The sequence below is a fragment of the Cyclopterus lumpus genome, chromosome 20 (assembly GCF_009769545.1).
Source record: "Cyclopterus lumpus isolate fCycLum1 chromosome 20, fCycLum1.pri, whole genome shotgun sequence".
NCBI classification, from domain to species: domain Eukaryota; kingdom Metazoa; phylum Chordata; class Actinopteri; order Perciformes; family Cyclopteridae; genus Cyclopterus; species Cyclopterus lumpus.
In genome coordinates, this window is record NC_046985.1 from 17,679,383 (window position 1) to 17,700,416 (window position 21,034).

The 21,034-nt window shown below is 42.5% G+C and overlaps 1 protein-coding gene across 2 annotated transcripts; it reads right to left on the bottom strand.

The window, feature by feature from the left end:
- Nucleotides 1-1,579: 1,579 nt before the first annotated feature.
- On the bottom strand, nt 1,580-20,160 carry lancl2 (LanC lantibiotic synthetase component C-like 2 (bacterial)). 2 transcript variants are annotated; one of them, XM_034560608.1, is made up of 10 exons: nt 19,766-20,160; nt 18,619-18,796; nt 13,819-13,936; nt 13,532-13,739; nt 12,928-13,075; nt 8,078-8,224; nt 7,489-7,671; nt 4,899-5,075; nt 4,196-4,268; nt 1,580-3,912 (listed from the first exon to the last, which is right to left on the bottom strand). In XM_034560608.1, the coding sequence occupies exons 2-10, from the start codon at nt 18,781-18,783 to the stop codon at nt 3,836-3,838; spliced, it is 1,296 nt and encodes a 431-aa protein (XP_034416499.1). In that variant the 5' UTR covers nt 18,784-18,796; nt 19,766-20,160; the 3' UTR covers nt 1,580-3,835. The 2 variants fall into 2 exon arrangements, with proteins under 2 accessions (XP_034416499.1, XP_034416500.1); XM_034560609.1 differs by lacking the exon at nt 19,766-20,160 and having other exon boundaries at nt 1,688-3,912; nt 18,619-18,810.
- Nucleotides 20,161-21,034: the final 874 nt, after the last annotated feature.

A 21,034-nucleotide genomic window follows, 5' to 3' on the forward strand; every position in this document is an offset into this window, starting at 1 on the left:
GAGAGCAGGTGAACGTGTAGGAGAGTTCTTCTCTTCTCTCACATGCCCCCCTGGCATTCTCCACATGCTGCAGGATTGTTTGTGTCCTTTGGGTTCATCTGCAGTTTGACTGGATCCCCCCCCCGCCCGCTGTCAAGCTAATTCAATCCGTTATTGTTTCCGCTCCTGCTTTCTCTCACTGTGACATTGAGTTGCAGTGTGCTGCTGCTGGGTAAAGTCTGGCCTTTCTGGAGACATTGAAGCCGCACAATGGCACGGTTTGTATGTTCGATAAAAACGGTTTATTCTTTGGAAATGCGATGCTCAATATCGAGCAGCTTTTGTACAAATTAAACTCTCCAGTTGTCTCTAAACCCTGCGAACATGTTTAGGCTACACTTAACAACCAACAAGCAACCAGTGAGATATCAATGTCACTCCAGTGGGGTGCGCTTGACACTTACCTTGTGGAAATTAACCAAAAGCGTGCGACCGTTTTAATTTAACTGAGGGACCAAATTATATCTTGTGAACACAAATAAATACAAAATGTTTAGTTTTTTTCTCTGTGAGTCGACTCATGGACTCTGGAGTCTGCCATAATAACTTGTTGAAACAAACCCATTTCTTTTTGGGGGATCATAAACATATTCTCTTATCCAAAACAATCTATAAAGGTGCTAAAAATGCTCTCTTTATGATTTGTACAAATAACATTACACCTCGCAGGGAAATCAATTCAAGCAGTACTATGATCACATCCTCCACATGGCCTCTAATAGGTAGTAATGCTTCCATCTAGTGGTGGCTGGAGGTAATGCTGCAGCTTAGCAACGTGTGGATAGTCAGGGTCCTTACATGTTAACGGGAGGCTTGTAGGTCCATTGTTGACCTTGTTAAGGGTCTCACATACGTCCTCCTACTCGTTGGAGCTTCCAGTCGCCTCCTTATCAGCTAATGGAGTTGTGGATGCATCTGGGTGGAGATGATGACTCCCGTCTCTGTTCAAAGACAGCCTCAGGTCAGACGCGAATGTCCTTCCTTCTCCGGTTGTCCACTGACCTATGACCTTTTCCCAGTGGATGCAGTGAGAGGGTTTGATCTGGTGTTCACAAACAGGTGAGCAAACTCCATCAGCTGATAAAGGCCAAGACACACAGGTGAAAGCTCCTGAAAATGTTCAGTTTGAGTTGGGTTGATTTTGGAAAAACAGTTGGCTTAAATGGAAACCTATCTGACCTCTCCAAGTGAGGTTCATACTGTGAAACACACCTGCTGTTATTGACTAGGTATCTGGGGCGCAGCTGAAAATCAGTTTATTTATTTATTGTATGATTTGGAATCATTTATACATGTGTATATTTATTGTCTTGTTTGTTTGAGGATTCATTTTAAAGCTACATTTTTTTTTTTCATACATTCATTTATATATTTAATATTGAATAAAATTGCAGTTCATAGCTGAAACGCACATACAAATGATGAAAAGTAAAAGAAATGAATGTCTTCATGTTAATAAAGCAACAAAAAACTGGCGTGAACTGGTTTCAGCTGTCAATGCAAAACAAAGTCATAATTCTGGTAGATAAAGGACAAATGTAAAAAGCTGTAAAAAGCTCACTTTTATTTCAACTCATAAGACTTTTTTGTAAAAACTTGGCTTGGCATTTACATTAAAAGCAGAAATCCCTTTCTGTTGTGCTCGTTTTGAAATTTAAATGACCAAAAATAGTGTATTGTGAGGATTGGTCTGCTTTTGCAGCCACTAAATCTGCAGAAATACTTCTTTATCAAACGGTCAGATCTGTCATGTACCCACAGTCGAGACAAAAGCCAATACAGTTAACAGTGTTCCTGTAAAGCTGGTAGGTCTTTATTCACCGTTACATTCATTAAAGAAATGAAGCAGCATGTGTATACATACAGTACACTTTCAGTAGCTAGCGTAGCTCCACAGGTTTATCTCCTTCCAACCTCTCCGGGTAACAAGTATCATCACTGTTACACAACGTTTAACCACAACAGCCTTGAAAGAACATTTCAAACTATTGCATGAGTCTCTACAGAGACAAATAGTGTGTGACCGTGCTCGGAGATGTTTTAGTGGTTCTCAAACCTTTTGTCACGGCCCACTTTGGAGGAAGAAAAATGTTCATGCCCCACAGCCCCAACAAAATGGCCTGTGCTGAATTTATATTGAAAACCTTTTGTGACTCCATCTGTGCTCTTTCAAATAATAGAATACAGAAAATTGCAATCTCTTTCAAGTAAACCAGATTGCTCCATCATTTTTCGTTAGATCAATGCAAACAAAGTTCTATCAGTAAACAAAATAACTAATATTTGGTAAAAAAAGAATGTGGCTGCAGTTAACCCGTTTTGCACTGAATATCTTTTCAAGATAACAATAAAGTGCAACCTGTGAAAAATGAAACAAAACAAGTTCAAATATTTGGCAATAAGGAGTTTGACTGAGTTTCACACTGCATATCTTTTCAAAACAACAATAACATGCAACAAAATTAGTGCAGATGTATACGAGCCATCACGTTTTATCAGTATTAGTGGCTGCAATGAGGCCGCTTGCCATTACAAATCTTTTTAAAAACAGGGTTACAGACTCTCAATTCATGCTCACGGTTGAGCTTAGATCTGTATTTTGTTTTGAGGCAACAGCAGAAAAAACGATCTCATGGAGGTTGGATGTGGCGAATCGCCAAGAACGGAACGTAAACATTTACACGCCATATATTTATTAATTTGAAGTGTGTCAATGGTCTTTCTGCATTTCTCCATGCACCCCACCTGTAATGGCACTGCACCCCACTAGAGGGGCGCGCCCCACAGTTTTAGAACCACTGTGCTCTGCCAGTTTGCATTCAAGGGGCGGGTCTTAGTGAAGGGTCAATTAAAGAGCAACTAAAACCCCAAATGTTTTTTTCAGCGGAAAAACAATGCATATGGTATTTGGTAGGGTTGTTTATGGATTCAGGTCCTATTTTTGCAGATGTATTTGAAATATATGTATTGTGTTAAAAATGCATATGATTGCCCTCTACTGGTTCAAACCTGGCTAATGCTATTATTTTAGCCAATAACTGACATGGGGCGATGTAACGTGTGGAGCCAGCATCACCTGATTTTCTATGTTCTGTAACAGAAGCATGACATCATGGTAATTAGCACGCCAGCCCCACTCTTGTCCCGGCGTAGGAAAGCACATTGCTATCGCCAGATAACAACAATGATTCACCAGATTTCAATTCCACAGGAAAAAGAGAAGGCTTGTGCTGCTGTTATTGTATTGCTGCACTGTTTATGAAAAATTAGCCAAAGATAGATCCGCGTGTCTTAGTCATAGTGCATTTGACATATTTTAGAATCTAATGCATAACATACAAGCATTTGAGTGTTGGTACTGGGAAGTTGATTTACCTAAAGGAAGTCTATGGGGGAATAAATGTGGCCCCTCAAAGCCGCTCGTCCGGGGCGCCTGGTTTAGTTACTCCTTAAGTTCGACTTAACTGCTGATATATTGGTTCGCTTCACTTAATCCTAGCACTAAGCTAGTTGACTTTATGAAATGAAAGATGAAAGGGAACCCCCAACCCCCCCACTATGTGACAAATACATATGGAATTTCATTTCACAAACCAAACCATACGTTTACTCCACCAATCAATTGCATTCAGTCTTCTCAGTTCCTAGTTTTTAGTGTAGTGTTTGGTCACTACTTACTCTCGACCGAGGCTGAAAAGCTGCTTCACAAATACATCCTTATATAGCTTTCCAGCCAAGATTGAGGTTTGTCCAAAACTGCTTGTCCCTGTACCCTTCATCCTCATCAGCTGGCGGGTCAAAGTTCAAAGGCAGGGAAGCAGGAGGCTTCAGGGTTTGACACCTCTGATAGGTAGTAGATGGCTCCTGCCATACCTGAAAGGAGAAACATGGCCATTACTGCCAGCTGGGCCAAGGTCAATTCTAGCGTTATCATGATGTGTTCAAATGTAATCTTGTAAAATGTAGTTTTGATGAGAAATTTGAATAACTCTAAGTGTACACTGACAGAGTTGCACAGGGTGCTGTGTAATTGGCCTTTAAAGGAAGAAGCGCTAGCGGCGCCCGCTGCTACATCGATTCAAAAGACGCCGGTTCTTGCAAGGGAAGCAAAATGTCAAAAGCAGATTTGAAAAGCAGAATGATGAATAGGTGGTACCTTCAAAAAGAGAGTAAGGTTGGTCTGGGATGCGACAGCCGTGGGTCCCGTAGGCCAAACACCACTCGGCGAACTGGAAGGAAGGGAAGATCAATGTGTTTACTTCACTACTGAGATATTGGGCAGGAGGCTGGTAATATGATGCAACCCAATCAATAGACAGGAGACCATTAAGGCTAGTGGTTGCTAATGACTGCTAATGCAGTCCTGTTGCATAACATAATGCAGCTGCTTTCACAACAGAGATATTACATTCACATTTGTGTGAGGGCTGTTGGGTCTCAACAGAAAACTGTGAAATATTACTTTGCATAATAAAACAACTTGAACTCACAGTATCAGCAGCCTGGTGGACAGTTACCTTGACAACCTATGCAGCTCATTAATTTTTAACCAGCTCCACCTTCTTAGTCTGATATCTCAACCCTTTAGCCTTTTAGTGTGAAGACACAGCGTCTTCTCAAAAGAGAACTCCACAGACATCAACACCAAACTCAATGCGTCTTGTTTCAGTTCACGTGTTCTTCTTGTTCGTTAAAACCTGGCGCCTACGTTACCCACAATGCAACGCAGACCGAAGCTAAAGCAGCATGCAGCAGACATGAGCAAGAGGCCCACAGAGGTCTGGTGAGCTCACTTCCTTCTGATTTCACTTGAGGGCGTGAACCAGCTGCTGGTTGTTTGTTTTTCTGCTTGTCCCTACCTTGCAATAGCGGTACAGGTGCTTCTTCTCCTGGGTGAGCTTGTACAAGGACAGGAAGGCGTAGCCGTTGCCGGCGGTACCGTGGCAGATGCCGTAGCCCTTTCGGAGCAGGCCCCGCTGCCAGATTACCTCCGCGCAATCGGCAGCATCCTTCAGGTACTTCTCCTCGTTGAACACCTGGGGAGAGACACGGGGGAAGTCAAACGAAGAGAAACCGACCTGGCACATGGATGGGTAGTTGTCCTCTCAGCTTGTTTCCTCAGGTGCAAATCCACAGAATGAATGTGCAGCACTTGCGACTGCTAAATCTGCCCAAATAAGAATAAAAGAAAGCGCGTGTCCCTCGTGGTGGTACGCCTCCAACAATCTGTCAAAGTGCCGGTTTACAGAATGTCCCTTTATCCTATTAGACGGTGTGAATATGGTCATAATCAGCATATGAATTGGGAGGTCACAGTGATCAGTCCGTGTGGACGTATGTGTGCCAATTTTGAAAGGCATTCCCTCAAAGAGCTCCTGAGATATTGTGTTCATGAGAATGGAGCGTACGGACGGACAAAGCCCGACACATAATCCCTCCTCCCACAGCTGATCTGCGCGGAGCCATTCAAAAAAACGAGTGGGTTAAAATAATGAGGTTATTAAATATGCAAATAATTTCTTCCCCTTCCATCTGCAAAAACAGGGCAAATTACACCAAGTTGCAAACCTTTATGGGCATGTTTTTGCTGTAATAACATTAGTGCAATATATTTTGTGAATCAGCAGCCGCAATCCATTCTTTGAGTCATTACACTGACGGGCCAATTCACAGACAACAATAATTGGATATCTTGGCATTGACCTAAACAAGCAGAATGAGTCTCGTATCATTAGAGACACAAGAAAAACCTCGCCGGCAGGCTGGTCGGCTTGTTGCATCCGTCCCTGGAGAACAGAAGAGAGTTGCCCTGTCAGACATGAATGAAGCTGATGATGCAAACTGAGACACAGTGTGAGGTCTGCGATGGCTTCGGTTGTGGAGCTTCTGTGTAATGTGAAGAAAAGTAGAGGCACAGGAAACCAATTAAAAATCGGATCCACATTTAGTTTTTAGGATGCAATCAGGAAATTAAGTATGGTATCAACTATTGTGATGAATGACTAATCCTTCAAATTAAAAACATCAAACGTTTTCAACGTAATAATCAGTGATGAAAGAAACGTGATAGTTACAGCCCTAAAAACAAGCGCATTCAGTAAATAATAATAAGAGATGTCACAATGTATTGGGCATCTGATCCGATACTTTTCACCTAATTGTGAATAAATATCTATCTCACACATCTTCACTTTTACATGCTCCTTGTTCAAAACACTTGAGGTCCTGGTTTAAAGCTGATGAACTGAAAGTATTAATATAACGGCTAGAAATGAGACTCATCCCTGCGTTGGATGTGTTGGAACCACTCGGAACCACACATTCTCTGAACAATGCAGCATATTAGTAAGGAGAGAATCGATTATAATCCGCTTCATTCTAGCCGACACTGATCCATGCAAACATGGCTGGGTGGATCCCGATACCGCCAGGGCACCTCAAGGAAATGGAACAAACCGCAGCAGCACTTGTCAGACGCTCTCAAACTAGACCATTTTAAACCTTGATGAAGCCTCTTCGTCCAACTCAGAGTTCTCCTTCTAGTAGAAAGATCACCAACTCTGTCAAGAATAATAATATCCCTTTTTTGCATTAATCATATTGATAACGTTTTTCTGTCATCCAATGAGCGCCAGATAGGATTTACAAACGCACCCAAATAAATAATATCTACAGATACACCCTCAGAGGAAGAATTATGGTATAATAATACCACCTTAAGAAGAAGAAGAATATGGCAACCAACAATCCTGGAACTGAGCAAGGCTGACTCACTATTGTATTGATCCCAAACTGGTAATGTGAAAAGATGAGACCAGTTTTTATAAGGGAAATGCATCAAACATGGGAACTTTAAGGTGAGCAAGTGAGCCACGTAGCCGGTACAAGCTCTGTGTTGCATAGCAACAAGAGCGACTTCCTGCAGCCTTTTCGATATCTTTCTGCGTTACTGGTGATGCTGCCCGCTTTACTCCAGGCTGAGACAATTACAGGCTTTAACAGTTTAGAAAGCTCTCTGTCATCACATATTTCCAATAGTATCATGAACATGCTCATGTTTTCTTTACCCGAAACCAAACCCACCGTGCAACCTCCGGTTTACTGTAAATGGGAGACACATTGTGTCTCCCATCTTTGTTCTCCATGCGGTCTCTGTATTAGTGAGAAGAATGAGGAAGAATAGTAGCATGTTAGCTGCCAAGCGGCTCGCTAATGGGCCTAGAAAAGGAATTAGTCTACAATGCATTACTGCAGCGTGTGTGTGTGTGTGTGTGTGTGTGTGTGAGTGTATTAAACACTTTTACAAGCGGTCTTTTGAAAATGGCAACATATTTCTGCGTATACCGTCCATGCACAGCCTGGCCACACGGTGTCAGTGTTGGACCAGGGTGGTTTTCAAGGAGCGAGAGCTTTGACCACACTGCACCAGGCATGAGGAGCAGGTCTCACCTTGTACGCCATGATGAGCATGTGGACGACGCCGGGCGCTCCGTGGCACCAGTGGACCAGCCGGTCGCTCTCGTTGCTCAGCGACGATGGGAAGTTTCCCGAGCGAAACTTCTTGTGGCGGACGTAGTCGATGCTGGGACGGATCAGCTCCGACAGAACCTCCGGGTGGACCTTGGCTCCTGGCTGGAAAGAGAGACACTCATAAATATCGCTGGTCGGTCTTCATCTGAGTTAATACTTGCCTGCTCTGGAAACACAACAAAAAGGCATAAAAGACAGACGCCCACACTCGAATTAAGCCGGCACAGAGAGTCCCAGCAGGCTGGTGTTTATTGCCAATAAGCGTTTGACAACACTTCGTATGAACTGGTTCACAACCACTGAATGTGGTGGTTTGTGTTCCGGTTGCTGCGTGCTTAGGGTATCTCCACAGTTTAAATGTTTCAGAGTAAGAGTTTTTCAGCACATTTCACACATTATTATCACAGATGATCTGTGTGTGCAACTGTGAGTGAGTGAGTGAGTGAGTATGCATCTCTGTCTGTCGCAACACCAACTACCAGCCACTGGACCCCCACCCCCATCTCACCTGCATGAGCATGTAGAAGATGCCAGCCAGGCCGTGGGCAGCGCCGATGTACTGCTTCTTGTGCCATTCATAGAGCAGGGGGCAGCGGTCTGCCTTGTTTTGCTCTGCCGACATGTTCTTCCCCGATTCCACGATGGCCATCACCACCTGAGGATTGGTGGGGGAGGGAAAGGTTTCAGTGTAGAGGGCTGGTCTGATAGCATCCTGCAGAATGTTCATTCTCTTTCTGGGAACTGAATTCCTACGGCTTGCCAGTGTTAACATTTGTGTCCTCGGGTGTTTCATGTGGGAACATCCTAAGACAATTTGGCCCACAATCAAACCCGTTTATTGGATCAAGGATAGGATACACTGAGCACCTATCTCCTCTTCTCTCTCTCCTTATGGATGAATTTACATCTCTCCATTGCACCTTATTAACTCTGCTTCCTCCCCGGAGTCGTTGTGACTTCACGTCTCATAGGGTCCATTGGACCTGGAGGTGTCTGATGCCTGGTGAGTCGGCCCCCCTCCTCTCTACCTCCTTCTGTTTCATGGATTGGAGTTCCATTCATACATTGTCATATTCATGTAATGTGTTTATGTAACTTTGTAAATGCTGTTCATTCTGTACACGTGACATCTATTGCTTCTGTCCATCCGGGGAGAGGGATCCTCCTCTGTTGCTCTCCTGAAGGTTTCTTCCCTTTTTTCCCTGTGAAAGATTATTTTTGGGGAGTTTTTCCTAATTCGATGTGAGGTCAAAGGTCAGGGATGTCGTATGTGTACAGATTGTAAAGCCCTCTGAGGCAAATTTGTCATTTGTGATATTGGGCTATACCAGTGGTTCTCAAACCTTTTCTGTCGCGCCCCACTTCGGAGGAAGAAAAATGTTCGTGCCCCAACAAAATTGTAACAAAATGGTCCACGCTGAATTTTTTATTGAAATAAATACTTTTTGTGACTCCTCCTCCTTTTTCAAATAATAGAATAAAGAGAATCACAATCACTTTCAAGTAAACCAGATTGCTCCATCAGACAAAAACAAATAAAAAGTGCAATCACTTTGTTAGAACGATGCAAATAGTTGTGCAAAAAAGAACTAATATTTGGCAAATACCTTATTGTTGCTGCAATTTACATGTTTGGCACTGAATATATTTTCAAGATAATAACAATAACGTGTAACCGGTGCAAAAAAAATTTGTGCAGATATGTGTGAGCCATCAAGTTGTATCAGTATTAGTTAAAATCCACTCAGACTCTCAAAGGAATCAATATTCCATTGATCGAGTCGCTCCAAATTTGAAAGTATATGCATGTGTAACGTTACAAAGATAAAATAAATGATGAACTGAGTCCACCTCCTCTTTACAGAATAATATGTGTATGGATAATATGTGTACAATTTCAATTGTATTGTACTGTCCTGTAGGACATATATATATGTCATGCATATGACGGATGTTTAATGTAGGGCTGCAACAACGAATCGATAAAATCAATTAAAATCGATTATTAAAATAGTTAGCAACGAATTGCATTATCGATTCGTTGTGTTGCGCGATTAGTACGTCACCCAATAAGACGCGGAGATGTTTGAGTATAAAAAATGTTAAAAAAAGTTGAGTTGAGCGTGGCGCAAAAAAAAGAAGCCGGTAGAGCAAAGACCATCGGAGAGACCCGTAACGTTGTGCGAGAACTAACGGTTATTTCCCCGGTGGTGAACGGCTGTTTTTACTTCCTGTATGCTGCTGCTCCGGCAGCGCTGGAGGCGGAAGTTAGTCGGTGAAATTCCCCGAGCTGTGTGAGCCTACGGGTGATGTTATGAACCCAAACACCAGGGCTTTAGATGATCCGACAATTATGGGATGTCCACAACAAGTATAAAGCAGAAATAGTGGTTATTTATTCCGTGGTGAACGGCGGAAATAACTGTTTTTACCGAGATAAGCCACGCCCCCTTTTCCTGCGGTTTATAGACAAGCGCGTCTTATTTATGTACAATTTCTTTTTTCTTTTAAAAATGTGAAGGTGCGGCCTATAGGTACACTCTATAGTCCGAATTTACGGTACCTGTTACCTGTGCAATTTATGAATAAAGGGTTGGAAATGAATTCTTTTTAAAAAAGAAATCGACAGATTAATCGATTATTAAAATAATCGTTAGTTGCAGCCCTAGTTTAATGTCTCTGAGCTCAAAGACCCTTGTGAGAGCCACCGAGCTTCGTGCTTTCGGGGGTTTGGTTTTTATGAACAGGAGATTTAGCAGGAACAGCCCATAGTTTGATTTACAGAATTCTAATTAAAATCGGTCACAGCTGCCTGTGATGTTTCAGCTGACCGGCTGGTTCCAATCAAAATAGTCAGAAAATGAAAACAACTATGTTTTAAGACGGGATATAAAAAACAGGTGGGGGCGGGGCCAGACTTTCTTTGCCGTCTCAAAATGAGTGTGGACCATGACACCCTTAAAACACAGGTTAGCATTTGTTAAAATCATTGAAAGTGAACACATTTAAAAAAAAGAAGTTTTTATTTAAAAATAATGTTTTTAATTTATAGGTTTTTTAATTTATAATTACCATGTTTTTTTTTGGATGTTATAAATGCAGCTAAGTTTAATTGAAATATATATATATAATTGTTTTAACAAGATTGTGCATAAGGCACACAGCAAAGCTAGAACTGGCCCTGCCAGCTAGTGCATCTTGTTGTTGGGCAAGATGTGCTGGTCCTGAGGAGAGGCGCTGCATTGTTGCCAAGGACAAAATGTGATAGCAGAGATCTCTTAGCAGCTCTATTACCCATAAGGGGAAGTGGTGGGGAGAGGAGTAAGTAAATAAGTGATTAACATTAGAAACATGATTGGAAAATATAGACTCCTCATAGTTAAGGTAACGTTATCATCAGCTTACTCACTAACGGTTGTAAAAGGTCAGAAATATATGTGTATATACAGTATAAATACACTGTCTGTATAAGCGTGTGTATGCATGGTTACTCGCTGGAAGTTGTGAGTTAGCGGTTTATGTTGTCCCCGAGCAAGATAGAGAACAAGAAAGGGGAACTGTTCTGCTGCAGCAGCACTGCCTCCCTCATGACAGAGCAGATTCATAGGCAGCCCACTGTTCATTTACACAACGCTTCACTCCTGTACATCTACACTGCCTTAAATGCACCTTTCATTTCTTCAAAGCACCATTTCATCTTTATATAGATATATACAGTATATATATATATATATATATATATATATATATATATATATATATATGCATCTTGCAGAGTTGTGAAAACCCCTCTTCTCGTGCAGAGTGCTGCTGTGGTGTGTTGGTGAGGGGAACAGCAGGTCGGTGCTGCAGGGAAACTGGAGCTTTAAAGCTTCACATTTGTATCCCTTCATCAGTCACAATAACACCTCTATTGGAGGCTTGTGTGAGCCCACTGCTGCTGCCTACTCTCGCAGCCCTTCTGTCACTGCGTGTACACAGTATATGTGTTTTGGCCTGGCACTTCACCAAAGGGGACAGCTGGCCCTGTAGTTTTCTGCAGTGAGTGTGTGTGTGTGTGTGTGTGTGTGTGTGTGTGTGTGCTTAAATAAATAATTAAAATAGAGTGTAGAGAGATTATTATCGTCTGTGTGTGTGTCCTCATCCACTTTTGTCCCAACTCGATGTCTAACAGATGGTTATTACAACAGCGCTCACAGACAGCTTTCCAAGCTCAGTTTCACCTCCTCTTCTATACGGGGAAGAGAAAACGATGCATGTACGAACACTACATATATAAAGTGTATACTATCCTCAACGTTATATATCAGATTGGAAATGAACTGACAAGCTGTAACAGTAAAAGAGAAGAAAAAATAATTTGTATATTAAACAGCTGCCAAGTATCAAATTAGACACTTCTGCTTGTGAAGTCACTGAAGTGGACATAAACAAGAGGTATCTGTGTTTATTTGGCCAATTAGTGACTATGATATGATTAGATATTCCAGGACAGTAAGGCCAAAGATGTGACATTTAGAGGCCGTGTCTCCATTACAAAGCCATTAAAAGATGGTGCCAACTAAAGCCTTGGTGGAAATTTAATGTCTGGTTTTTGTTGACTAAAACTAGAGCCAAAGTTTCAATGATGAAAGAGCTGAAATGTGACAAAAGCGAACAAATATTGTCAACATAATGAACCTTGTGGTAGCATACGTGGGCTGATGTCACTGTGGTCCGCCACCGATAGAAGGCTTTGCGACAGCTGTAGTCCGACTCTATAGCATTTTTTCATTCTTATATTCCTCAGTTTGATCGGTAGTCTCTTTAAAAGGTCGATCAGGAGAGCTGATCAGATGAAATGAGACACAGAGCCGAATCGACGTCTGGGTAAAAGGGACAGCCAGCATGGCGGGACTAAACACCCACACTGGACGCTGCAGTGTTACGCATCAAGCCAGCATGCCCTCTAACCAGCTCCGTTTGGTAGTACTGAGGGATCTCTGAATGAAGAGAGGCTGATGGGAGAGAGAGAGGGTCTCTGAGAGAGAGAGAGAGACAGGCAGACGGACGAACGGACGCAAGCTGTGAACAATGAGACTTTCTATGCGAGTGCTCTGATGAACAAAGAGTAGCCTTATGTAGTTGTTGTTTAGTCTACAGAGTGATTTATTTATGCACACTAAAGAGACTGGTTGATCTTTCAATCAATCAAATACACATATATATATATATATATATATATATATATATATATACATATATATATACATATATATATATATATATATATATATATATATATATATATATATATATATATATATATATATATATACACATACATACATACATATACACATACACTACGGGTCTTACCTTGGTAATGGTGCTCTCATCCACCGTGTCAGCTCCCATCTCTTTGTTGACGTAGAGCAGAGCGTAAAGGTATCCGGCGCGGCCGTACAGCAGCTCATCCGGCATCTCAGAGTCCGGACTGAGCACGGACCGCTGCAGCTGGAGGAGCCTGACGGACACGGACACTTCAAAAGATCAGATTACAGTGTTTCACACACACTGTACTTGGCCATAAGAATATTATAAAAATACATTTAGAGCTATTCAATTTTGTAGTTACAAATACCAAATCCCTGCAGCTTGGGGTGTCGCTGTGAAGGAATCAGGCTGATTGGCTCACTCTCATTTATTGTTTTTGCAAATATATGCAGATTTTAGTTGTATATGAATAAGCTTTTATTAGGCATATTATTGCGTTGTAATAAAACCTAATGAGAAGTAGAGTCATTTTCTCATACAATGTGACTTTTGCACTTTTGCTCCCTGTTGCTCAGTAGAGAGAATGCAGGTTTTAAGACACTTTCACATTGGTTACTCGGCCGCCTGGGTGCTCCTCAAAAGTTGCTGCTCATTTAAGAAGGCGACGTGGCCCACGTTGGATGCACCTTGTTGAACAACCACTCACCTGGACAGGCAGTCTTGGCTATCAGCGGTGTTGTTCAGTTTATGGTGAACCACCGCGCCCACCGCCAGCGGCCCCGCGTCACCGCACAGGAATGTCACTTTCCGGCCGTTCAGGATCCTCATGGTCCGCTTTACGTAGTCCAGTGCCCTCTGAAGGTCGGTGGCCTCTTGGGACACCCGGTGCAGTTGGAGGTACAGCAAGGCAATGCCTATGGTGAAGATAGTACACCAGGGATCAGTAAACCAGACACATGGAACGGGCGCAGTTTTATAGTGCTGGCAACAGACCTGTCCAGCCGGTGTAGGTGGAGAAGTCATGGGGGTCGGCGGTCTTCAGGCCCTCTTCCATCTGCTGGAGGAGATCTTTGATCTTATTCTGGACCTTCTTCTGGAATGATGCGCTCACCTAAGGTGGAGAGAGAAAGCACAATTATGAACCCCAGCCACCTCAACAGAAACAAGAGCAGACTCATCCACGACGACATGGACAGTCGGACACAATCACCAACTCAAAATAAACTCCTTTATTCCTGGAGTTATATGTGAAGAGAAAGAGCCATTCTATGCACTCCTCAAAGCTATCAGACTCCATTGGCTGTCATTTTATACCATATTTATAAGACTGAAAATCTAACATACATACTTTACACACATACACAGTATACTATTTGTGCTCTCACATAATATTAATCCAAATGTAATAAATCTGAAAAGATGGAAAAGAAAGGGTTAGGACTATACTACCAAACGGGATTGTTCAAAACCTAACGGTTTCCAGAACTTGTACATCCCATTTGAGGTGGGCTATCAGCTTCTCCTCCACCCAGCGTTTATGGGACTGTGGTGCTGCATTCTACCAACTCAGTCGTCTAGCCAGCAATGTGGAAAAAGCTGGAACCTCTGCTGATGTTTCGATAACTGCATCTCATTCGGCGCTGCACCAAAGACAGAAGTCGGAGGGTTAGGATCGATGTCTTTGCTGAACATATGTGAATATTGTGGATATGTCTGTACAGAAGTTAGTTAATCTCTCTTGGATGCATCTGGGGAAATTTGGGTCAGACCACAAGTCCATTTTAACCAACCTACATCTGGAGAGATGAAACATATGGAGCACCTTGAACTGCAATAAGCCGTGTTTGAAAGATACCCTATGATGAGTAATGAATGTATTACCCACTGCCAAGCTGAGTTTGGCATCACCACCTATAGATCCTCGTCCCACTGCCTTCTAATATGTCCAAAACACGTGAAAGCAGTTCTTTGAATGGTGTCTTTGAGGATGGATATATTACATGGATGCAGGCTGCCCGGTAGTCATACATGTACATCAGCAAATACATTTCTGCCATTCCAAATATTCTTTCCTTCTTAAGATCAGAAACAGATCGTTGTAGCCATGCGTTACACTCACTCCTAACGTGACATCATTTTGAAAGCAGGTACGGAGGAATTTCAATCTGACAGGAAGAGGACAAGATCATCAGCGTAAAGAGAAAGGTTATGTTTTGATTACAAGAGAGAATTGTTTTATGATATTTCAGTTAACCAGCACATAGTAGCCTAAAGCAAAGTACACAATGTATAACTTGTTAACACCTTCTGCTATGTTTTGCTAGCTGGCTGTTACCATGTAGGATGTAGCATATTTCAGCATGCTAACGGAGGAGATCCCATTAATCGATTTCCCTTCATTGTTCATTGCAAAACATCGTTTTACAAATTAGTTGATCACTTTAAACCCTAGGTTTGCACACAGTCCATAATGTTACCCATTTCCATTCATTAGCTAATTTACCACAAGGCACATTTGAATGCATTTAACAAATTGATAGATTTATTTGTCAAATTAATTGTTTTTTTTCTTCAAAGAATGGTTTGTTCATGAAAAAATGGCTTAGTCTTCTTAATCAATTGATAAATATATATTATTCATTTCTATCCAACTGTCTGCTTATGATCTGGTAAAAGCTTAGTTACTATATGCATAAAACAAGGTTCCCTAATAAATCTCAGAGAATCTATTTTATATCAAAGCAATAATGGTATTGTAACTGTAATATCCCAAATACAATCAATATTGAATTGAAGTGGCAAACAAATCAAGTTGGGACCTTGTGTAAGCCCTAGTTACCAATAACATTAACAATGGCACCAAGTTTGTCAGTATGCATCAAAATGGAACTCAGATATCATTTATTTATTTAATTGTACTTTTCCTACTGTGACATGCCCACACGTCTGCTGTGAATTAGGCCTATGTGGAGCAGCTGGAGCCAGACACATTCCCAAGCAAAGATGCCAGATGTCATCTGCACAGATAACACCTCTGCCCTCCACAGCTGGCACCACCCTGTTACTAATGGCTTGATCTGATGAGCAACAAAGACTGTTTTCATCTCAACTGAGTGAACGTGTGAGCAGCAGGTCGACATTTGCCTCGCCATTTCCAGAGGTCATAAAATGCCCGAAAGTGTGTTCTGTCGGTCGTGCTCTGTCAGTAAGGGAAAGCCTAATCTTTTGTCAGATATCACCCAGGAGGTTATGACCCAGACTCTCCATCATTAGGAGTCACCTCAGGAAACACACTATGTTAATTGGGTTATTTTCCACAAGGCTCAAGGCTCTAATTACCCTTTACAGATTTAACCGGATAGGTCAGACCACGCTTCAAAGGATGGTTTGATTGTGGATACGGAGTTAATTCATTCTCTACAGGCTCCATTCAGCCTATGGTTTCAAGTGTATAAGAGGATCTGGGGAGCCCCAGAGATTTCAGCAAGAGCTCTCACGAGCCACCTCTTCAATCAAACACCGATTAGAAGTCCGGCAGTACACAAAAAAAAACGCAGGAGCTATTTGTTGGACTCCAGGCCCATTGTCTCTGATCCACTGGCCTGATACATGAACAGGGACTGCTTAGAGAACGGGTATCTCAGCACTGGCCAATCTCTACTGCTTATAGTTTAAGCCAATTGTGTGCACACAGTTTTTTCACGAGCTGGAACCAGTCTGCATCTACAGTCACCATTTTACTCCATGCATGATGGGATAAACTAGCAGAGTCCTGCACCAGCAATTGTCGTCATATGTGATTATCATAATTATAGTTTAGCAACCGTTTGCCTCGTAACAGCCACGTCATGAAGACGTCCCAGGACCTCACATCGGACGTCCCAGGACCTCCGATGTGAGGTCCTGGGACAGGGATGTCGTATGTGTACAGATTGTAAAGCCCTCTGAGGCAAATTTGTAATTTGTGATATTGGGCTATACAAAATAAACTGAATTGAATTGAATTGAAGTCATGTTTTGGATTTCTAAAAGAGGCCTTAAGATATTGTTCATTTAGAATATTTGTTGGTTCTTTTTTACTCAAGAGTTGTCATCATAGACTGTATATAAGAATTGTACGTAGTCATCTTGACGTCACCCATTGGTTTGTGGACTGACGTTTTGAAGCCTCAAATTTGACGATTTTGCCGTCGCCATCTTGGATTATGGCTGTCGCCATGTTTTTTTCTTCTTTTCGGAACCAATGAACGGAAGTGACACCATATACGTAGAGAACTGTTAACAGTTAGCCCGCCCTAAAGCAATCTCTTCTTTATGGTATATGTTACTCTAAATGGACCTTAATTTACTAATGAACATCATTATGTATTGAAGAAGACTTGAAACTAGAGATTGGGATTTTCTTTTGGGTGGTCCCTGCTGTTATCTTTATTCCATCACAAACCAGTGGTTCTCAGATGTAGAAGCAGTACGGTCGCTCGTGGGACTTAAGTTCTAGTATAGCACTGTTAGCTAGCTGCTGTGTGAGCCACTATAGCTCACAGGATTTCAACAACAATCCCCACATGTTTGTAATGTGTCACCAGAAGTTGGTGCTAGCAGAGTGGTGTTGTAATAAGCGATACTTGGGCGGCTGTAAATATGCACGGGCGGCCCTCCTAAGTAAAGTCCATGTGTGGGGAAACACTGGGCTACCCACAGACAGGTGCTCCAAGACGTTGGGGGATCGATGCCTTGCTAAAGATCACTTTGCCAATGCCCAGTAAGTGACCCAGCACCTCTACAGCTACCAGTCTAGACACAATTCCAACCGGGCCTCGTTGCATTTGAACCAGCCACCCTCCCAACGGACTGATCTGCTGGCACATAAAACACAGGATAGATAGGCTTCCTTATTGCTATGCACCAGGAAACACCGCCATCAACGGTCTGCTCTAGTTTGCATTCTTCTTTAGATCAGTTGCTTGTCAGTCAGAACATCCTTTTTTAGCCCCAGTACAGTACAAACAGTCATAGAGGCTAAAACCCCAAAGAGCCTGACCAGAGTGTGCCCTCTGTCCTCAAACAGGGAGGATTATGACGGAGTCGTTCTGTTCTCCAGTCATCCACGAACGAAGGGATCGACAGTGAAGGAAAGAACAAAGCCGAGGGAGAGGAATAGACAGGATTGTTTCACAAGAATAAATGCTACGGTTTAGCATAATAATGGTATGTTCAGAAAAGCCAAGCAGGAGAATGAGAAGGTAAAAATGACAAAGATCTACCTGCAGCTCCTACACAACACAGTACTATACACAAGTAATACAACATAATTCATTGTTTAGTACTATTAGGGTATATTTTTACACAATACTCAAACTCATGGACCTACTACTTTGGCCTTCCTGGATCCCTTTTCATTGGCTCACCAGCACCTGAAGCGACACGCCCCCCCTGGACGTTAAAGGGAAGTTACTACGATACGCAGTAACTTCCCTTTAACGTCCACCAACTTCAACATGAATGTCCCTTCATCGGTATCGCTAGCCGGGTACCTGTTGAGTCTCAACACTTGTCCTCGATGTCTCCACGGAGCATAAACGCTGGCTCTGTTTACCAGCAACCTTTGCTCGAAAATGCTCCAGATCCACTCCAATCAGCGCGGAGATGTAGCACGAAGAGTGGGAAGTCTCGTGACAACTAACGACGACAGAGGTGCAAGTCTGAGCTAAGCTAGCTCTAGTTTATATTAGCACGTCAGCAGGTGTGTTATTTTAAAAAGAAATAGCTGCAAACGAGAAGAAAACCTCTCACCTTTGCTTCTTCATCGAATGGCTCATTGTAATCTTCCTCTGCTCCGGAGCCGGAGGTGAGGGCTCCGTGGTCCCAGTCGGGGAACGGGTTTGGAAAGGAGCGCTCCTCCATCTCTGCCTCTGTAGCCGAGATCAGCTTCAGTCGCTTGGACACGTTATCTCCCATCGCTACGGCGGCTCTGCAGGGATAAAAATAAAAATAAGAATCCTCGGGCACTCTGTACGGCCAATAGGGGAAATAAGAAAATATAAAACGAAACCCCACAAATGTGACGTGAATGAATCATAGGATATTTGGAAAGTGGTTATGAAAATGGGTTTTAATGGGTTTAAAGTTGGTTTCAGACGAAATTGTATATTCTCCTAATTATACAAACTAAAGACCGTAATTTACTTGTTTGTAAATTAATTACAAACAAGTTATGATATCAATTCAAGCTTTTCTGTAAAGGAATAACTATTCTTGTTAGCTAGATAATTGTATAGCAGCAATAATGCAAAAGTGACGGAATAGTCCATTGACTACTTTTATTTCTAAGAGTATAGAATACTTACTGGCCATCGTTGTTCTTTCTGAGGATAGTCATGTCTTTGTCAGGATAAAAAGCAGATTAACTATCATGGATATCTGTCTTTCTATGTTGGTTGTTGTTATTTAAGGCTAAATTATTTTGGTTCTGGTTCACATTTTTAGCCTTTAAGGAAATCCCAAAAGAAAAAGGTTATTCAGCTGAAACTTTCAAATAAATGACTAACACATGTAGATTCAGCTAAAGCTATTGCTATTTATTGAGGCCTAAAGTTGAAGAATTGAGGGTAAAAATAAAAAATAAAAACTTTGGCTAACAAATGTCACCTTGAGTAGGCGTTCCACACAGGCCCTCCGCCTATGATTATTACAAACAATAAAATAAATACATGCAAAGCATTTGAACGCTGAGATTTTCCAGCCCTCCTTTTGTTTTGGTGGCTTTGCCTACCAACAACGTGTGGAAGTATAGCACGAGAACAATTAAATGCCTCGATGGAAATACAGAACAATTGTTGCTGCACTGTGGCTGCTGGATCAGTAGCCACAGTGCGCACACACATTCCTTTAAAACCTCAACACTGCAGGTAGTGACAGGTGGGGTCAGAACCGGGCTTACCCAGAGGCAATGAGACCATGCAGGCTTTCCGATCAGCAGTCTATGTTAGCTGATGCAGGTCCTCGGGGTTTGTGGCAGCCTCCAGCCTCCAGCCTCCAGCCTCCAGCCTCCCAGCAGCGTCTCTCAGCAGCCCAGTGTTCCGGCAGCCTCTCCTGTTCCCCGGGTGAATTGTGTGCGTGTGTGTGTGTGCGTGTGTGTGTGGGTGTGGGGGTGGGGGTGGGTGGGGGGGGGGGGGGGGGGGGCGGACGACGACGACGACGACGACGACGCAGTCAGTGAGAGCATGCGGGGCGGTACAGGCTGCCATGTGTCGCCGCATCCCCGTGTCTCTCTCTCGGGCTCTGCTGCATCCTTCCTCCTGCTGCTCCACTGAGCGCACCGAGTGCTGCTGATTCTGCTCGGGCAAATCAAAATCTTTACATAAATGCTTTCCTGATTTGCTTCTTTCCAAGCAGGCGGACCACTAATGGCCTTGGATTTTATTCTATTTCCGATACCCACACTTGCCCTCAGTGTCTATCTCCAGCGCAGAGTAGCATTAATCCAGTCACAAGAGCACATCTAAAAAAGCAGTTGCCCTCCAGTGAGGCTCTGATCTGGTCTCTTTATGTCACGCCACCCTCCATCAGAGGAAATGGAGCAAGCGCTAGATGAATATGCTGAACAAGTGGAACTTATCTTCATCAAGTGAGATGTATAACGCCTCCTGTCTGTCTGCATGTGGCTGATATTCATTTAGTCAGAAACATTATTTTAAAAATCTCATTGTTTTTCCTCAACACCAACAAAAACATTTTCTGAGGAGGCTTTTAAGTTGTGCCTTCTCATTCTCAACAGTCAAATTGAAAAGACAGTGAGAGGTTTATATGGTTATTATTGAGGACCTGATTTGTTAGATCGATGTTGCACCTTGAACCCAGAGAAACACTTCCCTTTTTCTACCTTGCTTTGTTTTACCATTCTATGTATGGTAAAACGACAAAAAACATTTTCCAATGCTTGGCAAGGAAGAGTTGAGCGGAGTAGTATTTAGTAGCCAACACTTCTTAATCCAGAGGTGTTGGCTAACTACAGACCGATCTCTAACCTTCCCTTCCTCTCTAAGATCCTTGAGAAAGTAGTCACAAATCAGTTGTGTGACTTTCTACATCAGAATAGTTTATTTAAGGAGTTTCAGTCAGGATTTAGAAAACACCACAGCACAGAGACAGCACTGGTGAAAATTACAAATGACCTCCTAATTGCATCAGATAAAGGACTCATCTCCGT